Source organism: Thermobia domestica, chromosome 10 (genome assembly GCF_964235325.1).
Source record: "Thermobia domestica chromosome 10, izTheDome1.hap1.1, whole genome shotgun sequence".
NCBI lineage: Eukaryota > Metazoa > Arthropoda > Insecta > Zygentoma > Lepismatidae > Thermobia > Thermobia domestica.
In genome coordinates, this window is record NC_137463.1 from 179,515,414 (window position 1) to 179,538,751 (window position 23,338).

A 23,338-nucleotide genomic window follows, 5' to 3' on the forward strand; every position below is an offset into this window, starting at 1 on the left:
CAACATGCATTTCTAAGTCGAACTGCTCCTTTCGGTAAAGACCTCGATTTGCTTGATTCGGCTAAAGAAAAGCATTTAAAAACTCTGACGATAGGCAATGTACACTAGTCAAAGGAACCGAAATTAACAACTTAAGAACAAACCTGATCGCGGTAAACATACGATATAATTTCAATGTAATTAATTTTCATTTTGTAAGGAAAGGGAAAATCGTAATGATACCAACACGTAATCTGCAGGCACTGATATTATTTTATATTAGTTCACTTCTCCATAAAGTAAACAAAAAAATAACTAAGCACATTTTCTTATATATCCAATTCATAAATAACCTATAAATAACTTCATTTTCTTCAATGGTCAATTAAAAACACTTACTGAAGTATTTATTTACAATATAATTACTATGCTGCGGAAAATATTATGTACATTCTTCTATATTAAAACAAGTGGAAGACTTGCACAAAAGGAAAAGAGTAGCTAAACCAAATAAAAATACCGATTTCCTATTTTGGACAATGAAATAACGTAATGGACATTAACGTTAACAGATTCTTGAAAATATGGTATACACACACTCACATATTACATATGTATACGCATCAAACAGCACCAGTTGTCTTAACATCTATTCCCTACACATATTCTCATATTTTCCAAATCACACACGCATGCATACATACAAATGTTTTTTATTATTATTTCTTGTGAAAACTTTTTCATATACAACAACTTCTTGATCCCTGTACACAATTAGAAATTAATGTAACGACACACGATTCAAGTCTTTTTATGTCTCGTGTCTTGATTGCAGCTATTAGATGTCTTCCACTGTTACTGCAAATAGACTCCTAGCTGCAAGGCAGTTTGTAAAAGCACTTTTAATCCAGGCATGAAGCTGGAGATTTGAGAGAAGTCTGTACCAGACACAAGTTGAGTATGTAGGGCAAGACCAGATTGGTAGTCTCCTGTCTGAACACACTGAACCATCTGATGAAGCCCTTGTAATGTATTCGCCGAAAGCTGTGAAAAAAAAAAAAAAAAAATGAGAATAATGTATTACAAGATATTGCATACAGAATTATAATTGTACTCACACTATCGATCAATTCTTCGCTCCACACTACGCAAATTTTTTAACCCTTTATTTGGCATTGTTGCTCTAAGCAACATCGCATTCTATTGCGTTATTCGCACGAATTATAACTTCAGGGATCATTTAGTTGACATTACTGCTTTCATACAATATTCATATACATGATTTGCGGGTCGCTTCTTTAGATACTTCTAATCTTCGTCAACAGGGGACAGTCAAATTTAGTATTGTAGAAGCTTTATCTCCTACGTTCCGCGAAAGTTCTTTTTCTATTTTTTTTAAATTTGTGGTTTCTTGCTCTGTAGGAAAATATTTTAATGAAACTGCTACTAATTACTGAGAGTATTCTTATCATATTTTACTATAATGGGGCATTGCTGCTCAGTAACCACACATAAGACCTATTTTATGGCAATATTGCTTTGAAATAAACACCCTGTATTTGTAACCAAAGTACAAAAATACTTCAAAAATTACGAAATTATGACCAGGAAGACATGGAAGACGACCATGAAAGCAAATCGCTTATCTAAATTTGAATGAATTTGAATGATTATTTATTATACAAGAAATTGCAAAAATCATATATACGATCATAACAAGAAATTAAACAAATAATTATGAACTTCATAAATGTAGCACAGTTTTCGCACTGTCAATATCAGCAATTTAAATATACAAAAAACTTTAGTTAATTCAAAAATATTTTGTTTTTTATGTTTGTCAAGAAATGTACAACCTGTAAACTTTTTTCATTCTCTTGCCACTTATCTTTTCTGATAACTTATATTTTGTTTACAAATACATTTGTTCGGCTATGTTTCATCGAACCGTAGTTCCTGACAATACTGTAGTAAAGATGTAAATCATAGGTTTCGTGAAATAGGGAAAGAATTTACTAAAGGCAGCAACCAGATAATCGTGTTAACCTTTTCCTGTATGATAATACGCTTTCTTGAGTGTATTCGATACCGACAAATAGATTTATAAATAAATGTCGGTAGAGATACGTAGCTAAAACGACACTTGTCAAATTGATGTTGAAGTAACAAGAAATACAGAACTTTTTCTTCATTGAGTGGTTGATGAATTTCAGTTTAGCTTCATTTCCTCCACTTCAGTTAAACGAAAACTGAACCTACAGTTTCACAAGAGAGCCAATTCAATTCAATCAAATCCACTTCAACAAGAATCGAACTCGATTCTCCCAAACATCGAAGACAACAACACTATTTAGCCATGAAAGAGCTACGAAGTCGGTTTTGTTACTAATCGTTATAAAATTGAAATAAGAACTTAGTGTAATGACTTTGTGATTTAAAAACTCCGTCTGTACTAACACTGAAAAGGGAGTTGAAAATGCCTAATTTTATATATATATATATATCTATATATATATATATATATATATATATATATATATATATATATATATATATATATATATATATATATATTTGGTCTAGGAATTAATTCGTGCGGTTTTTAATAAAAATTGAAGCTTTATTTCAAAAACAAAGTAAATGAATACGTTAACAAAAATATTGTCCATCGCTAGCCACTACTTTCTCCCATCTTTCAGGCAATTTACGGATTCCGTGTCGAAAGAATTCCTCATCTTTTGACGCAATCTAATCAAAGATCCATTTTTCGATATTTTCTGAAGAAGTGAACCGCTGTCCAATCAAATCGTTATTCATGTAATAGATCAAGTAGTAGTCAGACGGAGCAGTGTCTGGTGAATATCGCGGGTGGAGTAACACTTTCCATCCGACATTTTCCAAATAGGTTTTGACCGGTTTTGCGACATGTGGTCGAGCGTTATCATCTTGATAAATAAGTTTATTATGCCTGTTATTCCATTCTGGTCGTTTTCAGGCCAGAGCTTGCTTCAAACGCATTAATTGTTGTCGATAGCGGTGTCCATTAATAGTTTCACCAAGTTTCAGAAGTTCATAGTACACCACACGTTTCAAATCCCACCATATATACAGCATAACCTTTGCACAATGAATATCTCGTTTCGGTTGTGAAGGACCTGGTTCACCTTGCTTCACCCAGGCCTTTTTTCGTTTAGGATTCTCGTAATGAATCCACTTCTCATCACCAGTTACAATTCGATGCAAAAATCCCTTCCTTTTCTGTCTTTGAAGCAGCAATTCGCAAACGGTTTTTCTTCTTTCAACGTCTTTCTTTTCAATTCATGTGAAACCCAATAAGACATCTTTTGAATCATTCCTATGGCTTTTAGACGTTTGGAAACTGTTGTTTGCTCAACTCCAAATGCTTCTGCAAATTCGTCCTGCGTTTGACACGAATCCTGATCAAGCAATGCTCTCAATTCTTCATCTTCAAATTCTTATGGCTGTCCAAATTGCTTTTGGTCTTCCAAGCTGAAATCACCACCTTTAAACCGTGCAAACCACTTCTGACACGTTCGCTCAGCTAGAGCATGGTCACCAAACACTTCCACTAAAATATGATGACTTGCGGTAGCACTTTTCTTCATGTTAAAGCAATGAAGAATAACTCCCCGCAAAAACACTTTATCAGGCACAAAATGCGCCATTTTCAGTTGAAGAAAAAATGTTGTTGTTTCCGCTTCAAGCAACTGACATATACTAAACAAGATGCTCAATGACAGTAGTTTTCAACGCATGTTTGGATCAACGAAACTATGGGACAATAAGCTAGTTACGCCATCTTTTGTAAAACCGCACGAATTAATTCCTAGACCAAATATATATATATAAAAATTCAAATTAGGCATTTTCAACTTCCTAATTTGATTTAATCCACATTTTGTTTGTAGATTTAATCCACATTTCTCTCAATGACATAGATGTCGCTGCTTCGTGTTGAACTGCAGAATTCCCTCGCGTTCTTGAAAATTTCCCACTTTAGCAGAATTGGTAATTCTCGTAATTTCGGTCGATTTAATGTTTTTTGCTTCTAATTTATTTATTTTAAGCTAAAATCTAACACAAATATTAAAAACGGGTTTGTTATTAACCTTTCCTGCTGAGGAAACCATCCAAAATTTCGAACATATAAAGAAAACGCGAGATATTTTCAAAAAACTTCAAAATAAAGAGACGCGTCATTTATTTTGCTCATAGTAGTACATGTCACCAAAAATTTGAAATTAAGATTTCAATTGGGTATTATTTTTCATTTACCTATTGAATACAATACCCAGTTACAACCAGAAAAATACGTATCCCAATATTATAGTACGGTACAGTTAATAGTATATTAAACGGATAGTAGCAAGTTAGATTAGACTTAAGTATTAACTCTTACGAAATTCATACTAATGTATACGAAGCTATCGATAATTTTCATCTGTCAAAATAAATCCTGCAAATTAAATAGACACAACTGAATGTAATTTATAGACTGACAAATTATTTTTAATATTAGACACAGTAAATAAAAGAGTACGTTCACGAAATCACAGTAAGTATACACGTAATTCAACACTTTTCACCTTTTATCAGTTCCTAATTATCTTTATGATGAGAAAATTTCTTGTTTATAAGCATCTCGACTTTCTCTGCTTTAAAATACAGAGAAAGGAAAACTAATTAATGTAAACTAACGAACGAAGTTCTAAATAATGAATGGAAAATCATACTATTATCTTTAAAAAATGCTTTATGGGATGCATAAACTTTATGTTTTACTTAATTCATTATTTATTACACACTAACTGTTGTGGTTGATGACTTTTTTAAATTTAAATTTAAGTTTCTGGAATCTTTCAACTCTACAGTAAACAAGGAAGTGATAAGAATGTTTCAATTCCTATCAGTCACATAAAAACTGGAGCAATGAGTACCAAGCGAACATATCTTTTCAATGTCACAATAGTAGCTTATTCCATTTCAGTGTTTTTGTGTTTGTGAAATGTATTGAAAAGAAAGATATTTTCAACCTATCTCAATATTTATCTTTACTGATAGAGGTGCCCAAATTTGCAAAAACAGAAAATTATCAAGCACATATTCAGAAAACTTTCCTGTGTAACTCCTCTCTTCTGTAGTATATCATTGAGCTATGATCAGTGATATAATTCGAAGCTTACTGAAGAACAGAAAAATAATCTATGAATCATTAGTCCCTGATAATTAAGGTACGTGCTGTTATCAACTCCATGATTGATTGATTGACTTTTTTTTTCTTTCACTAATAGAAAACTGTGAGGAAATTCATACAATGTCCCAAAATAGTTTCCAGTCTTGGTCTATTCTTTCTATTATTATTTCGGCTAAAATCAACTTTGTCACATTTATTATTTACAGGACATAAAATCCTTCTGCAATATATCTTTACTGCTAGCGTCGCCTCACTAGGGATGACCAAATTTCCAAGATAGGAAAATTTTGAGGCGGCTTTGTGGAAAATTTCTTGTCTCTCTTCTCTCGTGGGCTGTGATAATAGGGACAGATTTACTATTCCTTTATATGTTCGATTCCAACAGTGTTGAGAAGTATTTGTGTACATACATAGGAACAAGTTTTCAAATTATATTGTATGAGTGTAACAGTTGGACACAATAGGATTATTGTCCGAAATATTCAAAGCAACGAAGACAGGACTAAACAAATGGTGGAACTCGAAATATATTCGGTAACTAAATATCACAATATAGAAAACATCTAAAATTGGTAGGATATGTTGTTAGCACTACAAGTACATTTGATGTAATTCAAGTTCTTGTTGAAAAGCTTTCGAGAAATGTATGACAAAGAAGGTAGAAGTAGCATGATATACAGATGAGAGCTCTTATTGACTGGGTACAATAATTGTGAGCAGACTGGAGCAAAATAGGATCATCTACAATCACTTTTGTTTCTATGATTATTAACTTTGTTTCTTCTAAGGCATAGATAGACCTCATTACATACAGTTCTATCCTATATGCACGTATCCAACCTAGCGAATCATCTTTTGCTGAAGAAAGATCTGCTAATAAATTTAATGGATCCCTTTCTTGAAAGCAAGTCGTGACTCGTTTCCATGTACCTCCTTTTTGACTGTGCGTGAAAATGTACTGGACCAGAGTAAAACTGTATGGAAAATCTCACTGATAGATCTTATTCTTAAATGATCCGGAAAATTTGTTGTTTCGATCACTATATACAAAAACTGTACTGATCTTGGTTTGTCCACTTCCATCATTAAGTACAAATCTCAGGTAAATCTACGTAAGTATAGATGAGAACATGTAAAAGTGACTTATTTTAAACATAAATCTGAACAATCGCCAATAGATCACCTTGAAACTTTCTCTGTTTTTCCTAGATTGATGATTAATTCGAGGTTCATAACACTCTTAATCTATATTCTTATCTTATACATATGATATAGCGTCATATTATACAATAAGTTATTGAAAAACAATTTCCCCATACACAGAAATAATAATAGAAGCACGATACCATGATATCAAACTGTTATTTACCTTAGAGTCCCTCAATGCATCATAAAGCGCCTCGAGTTTCCTTGCTACGTCCTCTAGTTTCCTACGGGTTTGCTAGAAGAGAAATACACCATGTAAATACATCAAAATTCAATATAATTTTATTAATCAACATATCTATTTTGTTATATTCGACATAGCCTTTTTCAAGCGCTTGTAAATCGTTTCAATTTAGCACTTGAGGTAATATTTGTAATTTACTGTTCTGTTACTTTTAGTGTTTTCAACATTTGAAAATTTACACCAAGGAACATACTTTAGATGGTTTAAAAACAATGTATTCTGATCAAAAAGGAGTGATTCTCACTGGGCACACAATAGCAGTCAGGTTTTCATAAAACGAAAACAGATCTCGAATGATGGCGATCAGTATGACAAGCCACTTTTCTTGTAGACCCTCAGGTTACTAACACAATGCAGATCATGAGAAATTGATTACTACTTCAGATATACCCTGATGAGAAATGAAATGAAATAAAAAATCTTTTAAGTTTTACGTTCCATGGCTATGCCGGTTAGGCTAAAGGAGACGGTGATTATGAGAAATGAATGAAATGGTGGAATGAAGAAAATGGAAGAAAACGGGAGAACACCAAGGAAACCCACGCACACGGTGTTTGTCCACCACAAAGTTCACTTGGTGCGAGCTGAGAACGAACCAGGGACCCCAAGCACCGGACGTGAACGCTCTACCACTGAGCCACCGCGTCCCCCACCCTGAAAAGACTTACTGACATTGAATTCTGATGGTTAACCATGGAACAAGCATATCACTCAGCCTTATAACAATACTAAATGACACGGTAAAAGAAATAGGGTTCAATCATATTTCAAACATCCAAAGTAGGAACTTAAAATTGATGGAATCTTTCAGCAGCCTGGTGATATAACTGAGCAACTTTAGGGTTTTGTCAAGAAAAGAATGAGAAATACGAATAAGATTAAAAAATCAAAAGCACTGGACGCTTTCAGTAACAGTTAAACATGTCAGAGGTTTAAAATTAACAAGAAATTGGCTACTTACCAATGAATCCTCCCTTGAAAATTTTTTAAAAGATTTTGACGTTTCGGAACTCTCAGCTGGTTTCTTCCTCAGTGGCAAGGTAAAAAGGATTAAAACGGAAAGGGGATAAAAGGAGTAAAACCAGGAATACACATATATAACTACTATATAAAAGTAACGTACAAAAAAAAAAAAAAAAACAATGGTATGTATTCCTGGTTTTACTCCTTTTATCCCCTTTCCGTTTTAATCCTTTTTACCTTGCCACTGAGGAAGAAACCAGCTGAGAGTTCCGAAACGTCAAAATCTTTAAAAAAAAAAAAAAAAAAAAAAAAATCAAGGGAGGATTTATTGGTAAGTAGCCAATTTTTTGTTAATTTCGAATATTCTCCCATGCGCCCATGTAATTATAATGTCAGAGGTTTGTTTCAAATTTCCCAACCAAATTTGTACTCTTTAGAACATTTTAATTAATGGAGTTCCATGCAAATAGAAACTACTCTACAATAATTAATTAACTTTCTTGCAACATCTGAAGCCTTCCAATTAATTTGTACATTTTCACAAGTTTATCAATTCTTGTTTATTAAGATATCAGATGTCAGATCTAGTAAACTACAGATAAAACTACTTACTGGATTACTTGCTGTGCATGCACATCTATTCCTCAGATCCTCAAATATTGCCTCTAAACACTTATGTTCATCTGGAATAGGTCCTTTGGGTTTGGGTGGCTCTACTTTAGTGGCTACAGGCGCAGGTGGCTGCATTGGGGCCATAGGTTGCTGTGGCTGCTGCTGAGGTATCTCGCCATACGGGCTCATCTGATCGAGGTAGCCTCCATTCATAGCAGGCTATATAAGAACAAAATAAATGTTATGAACTAGGTCAAACTAAAATATTTTGAGTTTTAAAACTATAGCGAACTGTTTACAATATTTTGAATTAATTTTACTGCTGCTTTTTTGGAGGACACAAAAGGTAATTTGTTGTAAATCGAAATCAAATTGATCCATTCTTCCAAAATTATTAACAGCAAATATGGAAGGATAATGCACATTTCTGCTGGAGACTACACAGTCGACCCAAGTTCGATTCCCGGTGGAAGCTCATGTGGTTCGAAATCCACGTTAATCAGTAGGTCCTGTCTCATATACCCTTGCTGCTGAAAGGAACGTTAAGCTCAAAATCAACTCAACTACACAGTTGGCGCAAAAATTCTATACTCCTACTAAAAATATCTCTTAGAACAATTTGGCAGTTGACCTAATAATTCTAGCATCAAAATATACATAAAATCAACCAAAAATATTATTTGTTCTATGACATAATTATACAATTTTCTATACATAATCCACATTGTTTTCACGGTGGTATCCTATCCGTGTATTATTTATTTGAATTTCTATTTTAATGAAACACGATTCTCATTGGCTGATATTTTTTTCAGACTATAACCAGATATCACAATATCTATCTACATTAGTAAAATACTTTACCAAACCTATAGCTACTAGAACAAAAAGCCTTGTCTAGGAATTTCGAAGCTTAGATTTGTTACTCTACAACACACACACACATAGTACGAACTACTAAACAAATATATGATGTACGTCAAATAAATTAGATGCAATAAAATTTTAAAAATATGGTAGCAGTAACATAAATTTAAAGCAAGAAGTGTGATTGGAATAAGAAAAAACCCAAGCACAGGAACAACATGACTTTTCTTTTTTTAATAGAGTTATTTACAGTTATCTTTAATATCACAGGCATAGCAAATCAACACAAAACTTTGTTGTCAGACCTTCGAAAGGAAAGGAAGGCAGAAGAGTTACTGTAGATTTATATTTTATAGTAAGTTGAAAGGTGAAAGAAGAACGATCGGCCGAACTCAAATTCGAAAAAGATCTCACGAAAAACAGAAAACTTAAGTGAGCAAGGGGCGTAAAGTTTATAGGTACAATATTAGAAAACCCAAAAAACGAAAGAAAGTAAGCGCGTGGGAAAGAAGAATATATTAAAGTTTAATACAATTAAAATTATACTGGCGCGCTAAAACTAGATATAACAGAATAAACTAAGAGCAAATAAGCAAATCTTTACAGTAAATCCTTGCAGTTACACCCTATAGCACAAGAGAGATAACTAGTAAGTGAATCATTATAAAAGGAAACGAAAGAGCCCACCTAATTGAATTTATGAACATGTCGTCTGCTGAATTATCTCACTAACTGGGATAAAACCAGGCAACCTATTATTATTGGCGGCAACAAGGAAAGACTCTTTTAAATTTCTTATCATCAACCAATAAGAATAATTTTTAAGCCAGCACAGAAACTCACGCTATTTCCACGCTTTTTTTTTTTTTTTTTTTTTTTTAAAGTTATCCTACAACATCTTGAAGTTGGAGGTAGAATGACGGCCCTTGACTGATATCAGCTCACGCAGTGCACCATATAAGAACCCCGAAGAAAAGCTCACGTCATGCTTAATACATTTTACATTTTAATTGCACAAAATCACATTTAAGACGACTTTTGAGGATTGTTTGACGAGAAAAGCTCTTTTTAAAAGATTTCTGGGCTTTCGGGATTTATGACCATATTACACCACACATATGAGGGATGACGTGCCGGGATATTAGGAAGGAAGAAAGGAAGCAGCCTGAGGCCATTTGCCTGGTGTGTGAATGAGGAAAACCCAGGAAAATCTCACTCAGGATGGCTGGCCTGAAAGAGCGTTTACACATATACCACCGGAAATCACACCCGAGACCACTTGTATGAACGCTAAGAGCATTAGCGAGTATGCTACACGGGACCGCTCGCTTTCAGTGGGTTTCTGGACACCTGAAAGTAGTTAAATGCTTACTACTAGCCAGAAACGGTAGCTTCACCTCATTTAACCAAAATCGTTACCTTCGTCTCCCTTTTTCATGGGACTTGCTACCTCAAATCTTAACCAACAAAAAAATTTCAGTGAATACTATCGCTATGCGCAAGTTGGTAAAGATCAGTTCAGACATTCTTGTAATTAGTTTAAAAAAAAATTACGATCAATATAATAATTTAATGTTCTGCCTACGTCGTATGACACTACAATATATGTATGCATTTTCCCAGAAGTTACTTTCAGATTCCTCATTACACATAAGTAAATACACTCTTGTCCAAAATGATTGTCGCATATCTATAACTGTCTTCTTATAAAAATATAATTTGTTAATGATTTTGCAGGGTACTTTTAATACTGGTACTATGTGTATAATCAAGAAGTGTATATTTGAGGTAAATTTCATAGGAAAATAATTATAAATACGAAAATTAGCATGAGTAAAACAAAATGTTGCTAAATGGACAAGACAGTTTCATTTTCGTTTTATTGTTCTTATTTACTGTTCTTTTAACATCAAATTTGCCACATAAATGTTTGGCGATTACACACATACTAATATAATAAGAAATACCGGGCGAATTCGTTATCAAATAATATTCCTACAACAACATATTTATAGACATGCGACAATAATTTTGGACATGAGTGTACATTCATTCATTTTTGTCATTCATACGCTGTTCGTACTGAACAGTCCAAAATCTAGAACAAAACCATTGTGACACGTTAAAATAGGAAATTTTTAGCTCCAGTTCCCTATTATACCCATTACGATAGATGATAATTGAAACTGAGAGATAATGAAAGAATTGGTGCAATGAAAAATAGGAAGATGAAGCATGAACAATTCCAAGAGAAACCCACAGACACACTGCTATCAATTACACGCTTAGGCTATGTAGTCAGGATAACATTTAGAGTGCTTTGGTTCAGAATTGACCGCTCATCAACTGTGGTCATATTTAACGGACTCCGTTTGCATGATACAAGAAATAAAATTTTTGGTTGCTTTATTATTATTAGCAGCAGACGGAGGCGTAGGAAATTACTAATACACAAAATAGTGTTCTTTTCTTTATATATATGTATTCACTAACATGCTCTTTTAGCACAAGAGACCAATGTGTATTACAAGGCCACAAAAAATTCAACAATGGCACATTAAGAGTCAACATACTAGCTATTCCACAACAACAAGGAATTCATGCACAACAGTTGATATTTTGTCACTTTACAATTCTTTAACAAATTAATTAAAAAAAAAAAAAAAAAAAAAACAATAAAACAACTTTCGCTGATGGGCTTAGCAGCTTTCTGTCAAATGCACGGTATTTTTAAAAGATGGGTATCAGGTAGTAGAAACAAAGAATGCATGGGAAATACACGGCATTTAAACATTCTATTTTAAGATCAATACAATATTTATTTGTATTGTTGAGTGAAATTGCTAAAAAATATTACCAAGCTAGAATCGCTACAATATTACCAATATTAACTATTTATTTCAAACCTCATCAGCAAAAGATGCCTCTCCTATTTGTTTCGTCCAATATTTATCTGAACTATACAGAATGCTGATTAATCAACAATTACCAAAAAGGTTTTTTTTTACCGCACCAAGAACCTCTCCTTATGAGAGGAAATTGAACTAAATTAAAACGGTATTATACGAGGTAGTACAAAGCAGACTGTTAAGACAATCCACAAAAATTCTGGGATTCTCAAGCTAGTACTATTAAGTACGAAAAATGATTAGTTAGATTTTGATTATTATCTAAAACGTACCTGGAAATCTAGAAATAGTCCCCTCCCACCAATAACCTGTCTCAAGCGTTCAGGTAAATTCAAAGTGCAAGTCTACAGAATATGGGGATGCATTAGTTTTCTCACCAAGTCGGCTGTGCTGACCAACATATTGCTTCGCATTGTCTTCAAGCCCAATAACATCCCAGTAACTCATAAGCATTCACTTCACGGTCTTCAATTGTTTACGAAAACATTTTACTCGCGACTGATCAGGTGGCCGCAGTTCGCAACCAAAAGTTACCCCAAGCAGTCTTCCAACACAATGTATAACAAATGGTGCAATTATTATGGTGCTGTGGATTACTGTCAAGAGTGGAAATTTTGTATGTACCCAAAAAAGAGCCCATAAAGAAAAGTTACGACAATTAACTCTAAAGAACACATGTAACACAAAATAAGTAAACCCTTACACCCAGAAGAAATAACTACCTATAATATATATGCACATAGAAAGAACCATAGAATGTTAAATAGTTGAAGGCATAAAGTGAGTACTCCAAAATTTTCCGTTCGGTATTATCAATCCACTGCTGGTAAAATGTCTCTCCAACTCTTCTCCACAATCCTCTATCTTGCACAATTCTTTCTTACGTTACTCCTTGTTAAGTTCTTGTGCTTGTTAAGTTCACGCACACACTTATAACACAACTTAACGGCCATATAATTTACCTCCACTAAAATGAATTTCCTTGAAACTGTATTAAGATCACGTACATCGTCAATTCATGATTCAAACAAGCACATACGTGTGATATAGGTTTTCTCGAACACGATTAAGTATAAATAATATGCATTTCGAGGTCTGTTTGAGGGTTACTGGACAACGTATATCTATACAAAAATGCAAAATGCCACTGGCTGATTGTCTGATCACTTCTTCAAAACCTGTTAACTTTTGGCAACAGAGTGAATTTAGAAAATTTAATTCTTAAGAGGTTTTAAATAGCAAGATAAGGTTTATTTGACCCACAGGACAAGTTTTGAGCTGAAACATACAAAGACTCTGAATTTCTTATTTGGGACCTTAAGATTTTCAAATTCAAATCTGCAATTGAATTCAATACAGGAGATGCTAACAACGGAAATGTTACTTTCGACTAACAAGATATAACTTTTGACCGCTAGAGGTAACAACACATATTTTGACATTTAAGATTCACTCTTTCAGATAACATGAATTACAAATAGGCGACTTAGCAGGCTTGAGAGAACGCATAATGCTGAGAGAAGTGAAATGACGGAAGTTTTGATAATATTTTATTTTCTATTAGGATTGGTACTCATGATTACTTCAGTTCGCGAACAACCAAGGGAAAAAGACAATTCATAGGAGACTAACAAGAATGTACGGGAAAGGTATTAACACAAACATTTTAGGATACTTCCCTTTCTTTTTGCAGTCAAACTACTTTGGAAGGAAGGTGAAAATATGTAAAGAAAAGAAAGAAGATTTACAGACAAGAAGGTTTGAAATTAACCAACATCACTACTCCACAACCATCTTCCTTCAAATAACCTACACAAAATACTTTACACTTACTCCGCTGACTGTTGGAGGATTCACATCCGTCTGTGGATTCGTCCCAAACAATGGGTGGGTAATTGGACTCTGGGGGATATACTCCACTTTAGGCTGCAGAAAACAACACATACCAAATAAGAACCACTTTCATTTTGATCAGCATACTGAAATTTATCATATCTTGAGTAAACTGAAATGTATAATGTATATAAAACTGCGACCGGAAATCACATTTAAAATAGAACACAAGATAATTACTGCTTCGTAGAAAATACGAGCCGTAGTATCTACTATATTTTAGCTACTTATGCTATAAAGTCTATTAAGGGTAGCTGGCCACCAAAACTATCTTTAGAATAGAGAAAAGATACGATTAGATGAAGATTTCTTTCTACAAATCATACACAAACTATCTTCGTACAATTTTACTTCTTGATGCGTAGAAACATTTATCTTTGAATTATTAATTCATATACTATTTATTCTTTTCCATTTCTCTTGGAAAATGAATACAGTGAAGAAGTAAAATATTCAAATAAGTAACTGAAATGAGGTTATTGTTCTTAATTTCCTTCGGAACAGATAATATACTGTTTCCTAGGTTCATACATGTGAGTATTTTTAAAGACAACTACTTTTCCTGCTTCTGGCTTTCTTTAGACGTATTAAAAATAGAAAAAGAAAGAGGTTTTAGCGCGTATGTTAATTTCAGTGCTATTCTTAATCCAATAAAGTGGTATGAGATTCTGGCTAACTGGTTCATATTAGCTTTGCTATCTAGATAACTTGAACTAGAAAAACAAATCACTTAACAAAGCAACGTTTATTTTAAAATAATAACCAATATGTTCGGTTAGTTGGCGAAACTGTCACACAGTTATTATTTTAAAATAAATGTTGCTTTGTTCAGTGATTTGTTTTTCTGTTCAAGACTCTGACTATTCTTTCTAAAGTTTTTCCTATTTTTTTCTTCTTTTTTAATGGTCAGATACAAAAATTACATATGCATCTTAAGATGCCAACACCGTTCACGCATCAAAACCCCCTCTCATCATACTTTTTCTAGATGTCTTGTGCACAATTTACATTCAGTCTCGATACAATTTTATTCACTAATTGGAATTTAAAAGCCCTTTCCAGCACAAAAGGCTGTATGAAACTGGGCTACTGGGGTTTATATACACGATAAGCATCCCCACTGGAAATCAAACCCTGGACCAAGCACACGGAAAATACATTAGGCCTCTTAGCCACAAACAAGCACACTTCACGATACAGGAACACATTTAACTAGTTTAATCAGTCAGTTAAATTACAATTTTGAACTATGAACAAATTTGAACTTAATAAAGATCAATTCTGTTTGTACGAAAATTATGCAAAATCCAGAATGACCGCATACTTACTAACAACTGCATATATTGCATGACAGATATTAAGTTCTCGACTGAAAATGGCAAGTTAAAAGATCCCGAACTTCAAAATAAACATGTACAATTAACTCACGCCAATAAAGCATACGAAACAACGTATGATCAGGTACAAATCTGAAGCTGTGTTTTTGTTTTACATCCTTATACAACACGAGATGATGATAAAGAACAGGGCCTACTATTAACGTTGGCTATGAAATACGGCGTAGACTTGAGTTCGGTGTAATTGGCTGGTGCACAGACTATCATGTAAGATTAACTGTCACAGTACAGGATATTATCCACGAGAGCTGAGTTACTGAGGAAAAGTATTAGATTCCGTAGTTTTAATCCCCAAAATTGTGCTCACACTCTAGAAATTGCAAATTCGGGGAAAATACTGTGAATCGTATGGCAGTAACTTATGTCTTCTTTAGTAATAATTCACATGCGTATTAATTGAAGTAGATGACTACCTCACGCAGTAAAATGCTACCGAATATATCGATTTCATGTCTGTCTGTATACATACATATATATTTAAAAACAAAAAAGCTAAGGCATACAACATAAAATCTAAAGCAACTACGTAAATCTGCTTCACAGACACACACCTAAAATCTGCTTCAATCTACAATCAATTATTCTAGAATTTTAACACTTGAAGCTTATAATGACACTTTGCGCTCTTGCTTAGATTCCGAAGCCACTACTATTGGAGAATTTGTTTTTCTTTAACACAAATAAAATGAAAACACTAACACGAAATATTTGTGCAGATCATTATTGCTAACTAGGCAGAAACTAGAAGCATACACAACAAAGAGAAAACATATAAGTAAAACAATATGTGAACCAAAATACATAAAATAAATTTGTTAAGCAAAATAACAGTTATCATGCAAAATTAAATTTACAGCAAAACTTAATAATAAACAAAAACAATAAATTACAGAAATGTATGTTGTGAGTAGTAGTTTAAATTTATGAAAGAAAGAAAACAGAAAAAGATTTAACGTAACACATGAACAAAACAAGCACAAAAACAAATAAATTATTATTATATGCATGCATAAAAATACTATAAATTAACGTAAAATACATTGTAACGTATTATCCATATTTTATCCATGATTTTCAAAAGTAGGCCTATATATATATATATTAAGTTCTCAAACATAATGATAATAAATACAGAAAAACCTTTTCGAATCAATTGATATTTAATTACCAGGGAAGTTACAAATCATCGCTGCACCTTCAAAAACCGCTATGTACAAAATTCGAAATTTCGCAGAAGAGAAAAAACGAATGCATTGCTTTTATTGTTTGTTAAATGGCACGTAGAAAAACAGATTATGTGCAGCTGTTGTGCTCGCATTATTACAACTTTAACATAAAATCAGTTACGTGTATTCGAGAACACTTAGCAGAAAATGACAGTAGGAATTTGCCCGCAATATCACATGGCGCATAGTTTTATGACGCAATTGCCCATTAAATGAACGATATCGCGTAAGTCTTTGCAGGAATATGATCTGTACCAAAATGCTCCTAGAACAGGAAAAATCGCATTTGAGTAAAAACTGCACATAGCAGTTTTTGAAAGAGCTGCGACGAAATTGATTTTTACATTGAATCACTGATATATTCATCTCTGGATTACACGCTTGCAAATTCTAACTCCGGTCATATCTGGTTTTCTGGTAAGAAAATACTTTATGATTCAGCTTTTATTGGATATATATATTTTTTTAAGTCCTTATGTCAACCTCACTTCTTTGCACTAATGATCTCTTTGGCTCTAAAGAAATAAGAGTGAGACATGGAATTTTAAAGAAGGAAAAAAAAGAGGGGGAAAGAGAGCAAACTTACCACTTAAAAACCGTCTATAGGAGGTCTGACACATTTTATCTTTAATAAAATCAGACTGAAGATACAACCTGACAGCACTGACAAATCGATGAATTCATAAAGTTTTAAGACCCATTGTATATTCAGAAAATGTGTGAAATATGATAAATGGTTGTTTTCACAAAATAACATAGATATGCCCTTCAGTGGCAATAAAATCAAAGATCACTCACTGAATAATGAGTCCCAAAGCCACTTGTCGTTATAGTTCCGTTGGCAGCTATTGAAAGAGCCACACTTGCACGTGTGGAAATGGTACCAACACTAGCAGAGAAAACATATTAAGTACTTGATGCTTCATGAATGTGAATGATTACCAATCAGTTAGTCAAAACGAAAAAATTCAACGAAACGGGTGATCCCGAGAAAACCTATGACACGATGTTGTTCACCACGAACTCATATGAGCTGGAATCGAACAAAGGACCTCTTGCAACACAGATGAAAGCTCAACCAATGAGTCATTGTACTTTCGTAATTCTATTTTGAGAGCATTTCGTACCAAGTAGCGGAAAGATTTATAATAGCAAAATAAAATGGTACACTGAATTCGAAGAGAAAAGCTGTTTGTGTAAGGTAAGTGTTCGGGAATATATGGAGGCTTTCCACTCCTATCCCGTTAAGTTCATGTGAAGAGCAACCGAAAGCTTAGTATTCCACACACAACAGTACGGAAAATACTTCGTAAACACAAGTGAAACCGGAAACTTCTGCAAGCAATCATTCCCAGCCACAAAGGATTGTCCTCTGCGCTCTGCAAGAATTGCTCGACTGCCTGATTTAGAACTGCACATCTCGTTCACTACCGATACTATGAGATGTGCATAGGGATCTCCCAGACGTCCCGGATTTATGTCATCTATCCTTCCCAAAATTGTTCAAAACTCCATAACGTAAGGTACTACCATTCGCGCGATATTTCGTACCTACTGTTTTTACGAGCGACACTTAACTAATAGGAATAATCTCCCCTCTGTAAATCACTTTACGTGAGTACTGACATATTATTTAATGAATTCTGATATTTCAACCAAAAGCAACTGCATAACAAGGACGATACTGTAAATTCATAGCGTGTCTCAGTTTTATAGTTTGAGTATCTAAAAGCCCTAGACATGAAACTACAGTTTAACGCTGTATTCGAATCAATGATCTACCTGGTCCCCTACACGGAAGGGGATATGTCAATTATATAGCTATAAAGGAGCTCACCATGGAAATGCAACGGGAAAGGGAAGTCTGCTGCACACTGTGTTATCTCTACAGATGAGGCAACCTTTCACTTTTCTGGACTTGCAAACTGTCATAATATTCTAATATGAGTATTAGGAACTCCCCTAAGCTACAACCAAACACTACAATCAAAGTGTTCCGCATCATGTTTCATAGGGAGGGTGGTCGTTTTTGTTGATGCTGAAGCAGTAATTATTGAAACGTAAGCTTCAGAAATATTACAATTGTGGAATAAGCCACAACTGGCGCACGCTTTATTATGAAGTTCGATGATGAACCACAATATTTACAATGATATTTGTGTGTTCTGAAGAATTACCATAATGCTGGATTGGCCTTGTCATGGCACATGACCCAGTATCCACTCGCTTGGCAGCAGATTCGACCCATGTAGCTTCTTCGTGGACAATTATGTGACGGACAAAATTCTAAGTACCATCACTACCATAGAATCTCCAGGATCAGTGACCCCTCATCGCATTTTCCTCATGGTGTGACCTACGGTGGATACACTGAACTTCTGTAATATACGACAAATTAAATTCGGGAAGTGTCTTTCTTTCATTTTATACTCATTTTCAGTGAATATTTAAATTCTATGAGAACGAAGTCATTTGTAATGTTCCACGGACTTTGTGAACACAGTATCTCTCTTGCACTACATTTGAGGCTGTACTTATTATGATAAATACGCAAAATACGTAATGAAGTAACATTCTGCATAGTTCTTTATATTAAACAGGAGCTAAAAATAATTCTATTAAGAAAAAAAAAAGAAAAGAAACTGACCTTGCCCATAGTGTTGGTCGGAATGCTCGAAACTAATCGAGGAAGTCGCACTGTAAACACAATCTTCACTCTACCCTTTCAACGACTACGGCCAAAAAAAGAGCACTGCGAATTATTCTCCCGCGTGACGTGATTTCTGCTCTCATGCAAACGCAAGAGCAATTATAGGAAAAACTGCAGTTATGGCTATATTATCTTACAAGTGCGTAGCTTTTACAGCAAAGAAACATTAAATTTCTTATGGCCAACATTATGAATTTCTACCTCAAAGAATTTTCTTCATTGAAAAGTAATTTGATGTATTCGTAAGTTTGAAAAAAGTCAGTAACACGTATCAGATTATTATGACAAATGTTATTTTATACAAATCAACGATGTCCTCATAACTTCAACTTTCAATATTTACGAGCATTGCAATCTGTTCAGCTGCTATTTTTCTAGCAAAGAACTAACGATCATGTCATTAGTAAAAACTGCCCACGATTAGATAAATTTCTAATTTGCTTTTATACTAATTTGAGAATGCTGAATCTAATAAAACTATTTTTAAACATACTTGACCATGAGGTAACGAGAAAAATTACTTTACACGTTCGTGACTTTGAGGTATCATTTATGCCAATAGTAAAAATGCCAATGCTTTTATATATATATATATATACATACATTATATATATATACAACTTCACTTTTCATATTAATTTGAGCATGCTAAATCCTATGGAACTATTTTTAAACGTATCTGTCGATAGGGTCACGAGATAAATTATCTCGAAGTTGTGATACTCATATTTATTTATATCTTACATTTGATATCACTTTTCTGGAAATGTATTAACGTATCCACGTATGGCCACTTTTACTATTGGTATAAGCGGTACTTCAGTGATCTCGCCGGTTGAGGCTATTTTTCACGGACGAATATGTTTAAAAATATTTCCATTGCATCCAGCATCCTCAAATTAGTATAAAAAAGCTATTAGAAATTTATTCAAGATTGGGCACCTCTTACAAATGACATGATTATTAGTTCTTTAACAATGAATGTCTATTATGTCGTTGATATCTTCATGAACAAGTTTTGATTCAAAGTTATTCATGCTGAATTATAACCAAGTAAATCATTTTCTTGTCCCCATGTATCTAACTGGAAGCTGTCTGAGTCCCTAACTATCTATTACAATTTTGATAGACAATTTACCAGCAGATATAATTCAGAACAAAAATACTAGAGCACGTACCCCCTGAACGAATACAACTTTTTTACTATTATTCTATTTATGAACTTTTCTTATTTCTAACACACGGCATCCCACCTGAAACGAAACTAATGAATATTAAACCCTACAGAGCATTAAGGTTTCTTATGGCCCAAAGGTTTATATCCATAGCCTTAATTTGGAATTCCTTTGGTGGAACTGAATTCGGAAGACGATAGTTCATATCAGTAATAAAATCAAAGACTGACCTCTCCCCACCCTAATATATATATATATATATATATTTTTTTTAAGTACATGTGCATTACCGTAATTTACGGACTATAAGACGAAAATTTTTTCTTCGAAAAATTGCCTCCAAAATTCAAGTGCGTCTTATACTCGAAATTAATAATCTTTCAAGAAGTGCGGGGAAAAAATTGCTTAAAAGAGCAGTTCGAGTTAAAAACAAATTTGATGCAATAGAAAGAGTAACAAAAATAAGAGACCCATATTTTTTAAAATCTTGATAGGCCGTCTCGTTCAGCTTCTATAGGCATTTGTTTCTGATGAATCGCAAATGCTGACGTCACTTGTGGGCTACGCGAGGAACTCGATGTGAGTCAGCAACCACTCCCCTGTACGCAGCTGATAAACCTTTAATAGAATTTTGTGTGGATTTAATAGATTGTGTTTTGGGTTAGCAGTCTTGCTTTGTGTAGAATTCTTGAGGAACGTTTTTGTAAGTTGATTTTCCTACAGCATTAGTATAAAAAAGAGTAGACAGAGAGCAGTAATTACGTAGTGTTGCGCGAACTAGGGTTTCTTCCAGACATGTTTTTGGTGGTGGCCTGTCTCCCGGAGCTCTGAGTGTGCCCCCCGGAGGAGACTAAAATAATATGTCTATAATATAATAAAAATAATAGTATTGTGTGAAAATAATGTGCTCCTCCGAATACTAAGTGTACCCCTCCTGGAACATTTTTTCTGCAAGAAGCACTGGTGCGAAGTAGACAACACGTGTCAGAACAGCGCGTGCTATGTCTGTGAATTGAGGTAGAAATGCCTAAACACGTGCTGCTTTCAGTTGTAATTCTCGTGCGATTAAAACTTAGGTGTTTTTTTTTTTTTTTTTTTTTTTTTTTTTTTTTTTTTTTTTTTTTTTTTTTTTTACGTTTCCAAGTCGTGAGAAATCACCAGATCGATATAAATTATGGCTCAAGAAAATCGATAGGAAAAATTTTGTGCCGAATAAAAACACTCGTGTTTGTTCCAAACATCTTGAAGAGTCCGACTTCGAGCAGTCATGTTTACTGAAAGAAAAGCTAATGCCAGGAGAATTATTTACACGCAAACTGAGAAAGAATGCTGTTCCAGATATAATATTGAAAGGTTTAGAATCCGAACCATTGAATAGGCGCCGATCTATGTCCACACTAACGTAAAAATATCTTACAAAACGAAATTGACAGTTGTAGTCGAGACGAGGCATTGTGGGGTAATAGCAACGGTGTCACTCATAATTGTGACGATACTGCTTTAGAAATAAATGTAAATACAACCAGACCCGTATCCAGGGAGTCTAGGGAGGCCGGGCCCCCCTAAATTTTTCCTGCCCCCCCTAAAATTTCCACGGTAGACTTGCAAATGAACTATAATATGGTGATGAACTATAATATGGTTGCATCGCCCCCCCCCTAAATTCAGCCAGATTACCCCCTACATTTTTGGGCTGGCTACCGGCCTGAATACAATTGCTATACAATGTGAATTGGGGAGTGAAATATAACGGCTCGTAGAAGGAATCAGTGACGATGACAGTGTTCCTCTGGACATTGATTTCGTTTAATTTCTCTGTATGAAGTGACAATGATGAAACAGGTGACGAGAGTTGTTCCGCTGAGAGCGATGCGAATGAAACAAATTTAACCGATGAAGTATTTTTCGTATTCTGACAAACTTTACAAATGTTATTTCATTTTTGCCACATACGTCGCGCTCCTGTACATGCCTTGAAGCACAAAATTATAGAGTCAGCGTTAAAAATTGCAACAAAACGTGTAAATGAACATATTTATGTTTGGGAATCGGAAGCATGATTAAAGAAAAGGTACTTAGGTGTTGTAGCAATCTCGTCCGCCGTCTATTTACATGGTATTGGTTTCGAAATTGTAGTTTCGTTTGTGAAACGCTGAACTTACGCTTTGTAGAAAAACTACATTTTATAATATTATAAAAACTTTTGTGCAGCTCACCATCACATATCATTTTCTACATGTAGATAGACATTTCTAAGTCTTTGAAATCAGTTCTGGAAAAGAAAATCGCACTTTAGAACGTGCCACCGCACCTCTCTGCTTGGCACTGTGTATGGAAGCCTGCTCTCGCTGCTTGACCACGTATGACGTCATCACGAAAGCTTCTTTCCTCTGTTACTCGCTAACGACTGAACGTGTCGCGATAAAACAAACACCATTCCTTTTATAATTCTCAATTCTACAAATGGAAATAATTTGTAAAAAATGCATTTTCAAGTCGGACTGTTCCTTTAAAATTAATGCGTCTTATAGTTCATAAAATAACACCTTACTTCATCCCCGGCCTTATGCAGGATGACGTCTTCAGAATCAAAAGCCATGGTGCCTCATTATTTAGGTGATCACTTGTGTAGTACAAGTTTCTATATTCGAACTTAGGTCGACTCTATTGCGAGATAAACTTCTCTTAATTTATTTTTATTCATGCATGATAGTGGGGCTAGTTTCAAAACATCGATATAATTCAGAGGCTATTGTAACAACGTTGAGCGGTGCCGATATCTTGTTACTAAGTGTACTCATCGACAATACAACGCTGTGAGACGATACACAATTGTGTGGGTCACCCTGTACTTAAAATGTATTATTGTGAATTACATAGTTTGAAAATTTATATTTAATTCTGTAGTTTTATCTGGTTTTAGTTTAGGAATAAAAGAAGTA

General features: G+C 34.2%; 1 protein-coding gene across 1 annotated transcript in view; it reads right to left on the reverse strand.

Moving 5' to 3' along the window:
* Positions 1–229: 229 nt before the first annotated feature.
* Sec31 (COPII coat complex component secretory 31) overlaps positions 230–23,338 on the reverse strand; it is a gene marked incomplete in the record, with an annotated part of 103,603 nt that continues 80,494 nt past the window's right edge. The window contains 4 exon segments of the mRNA XM_081728792.1: positions 230–1,023; positions 6,564–6,635; positions 8,220–8,438; positions 13,829–13,921. Of these exon segments, the coding sequence (XP_081584918.1) occupies positions 835–1,023; positions 6,564–6,635; positions 8,220–8,438; positions 13,829–13,921 (573 nt within the window).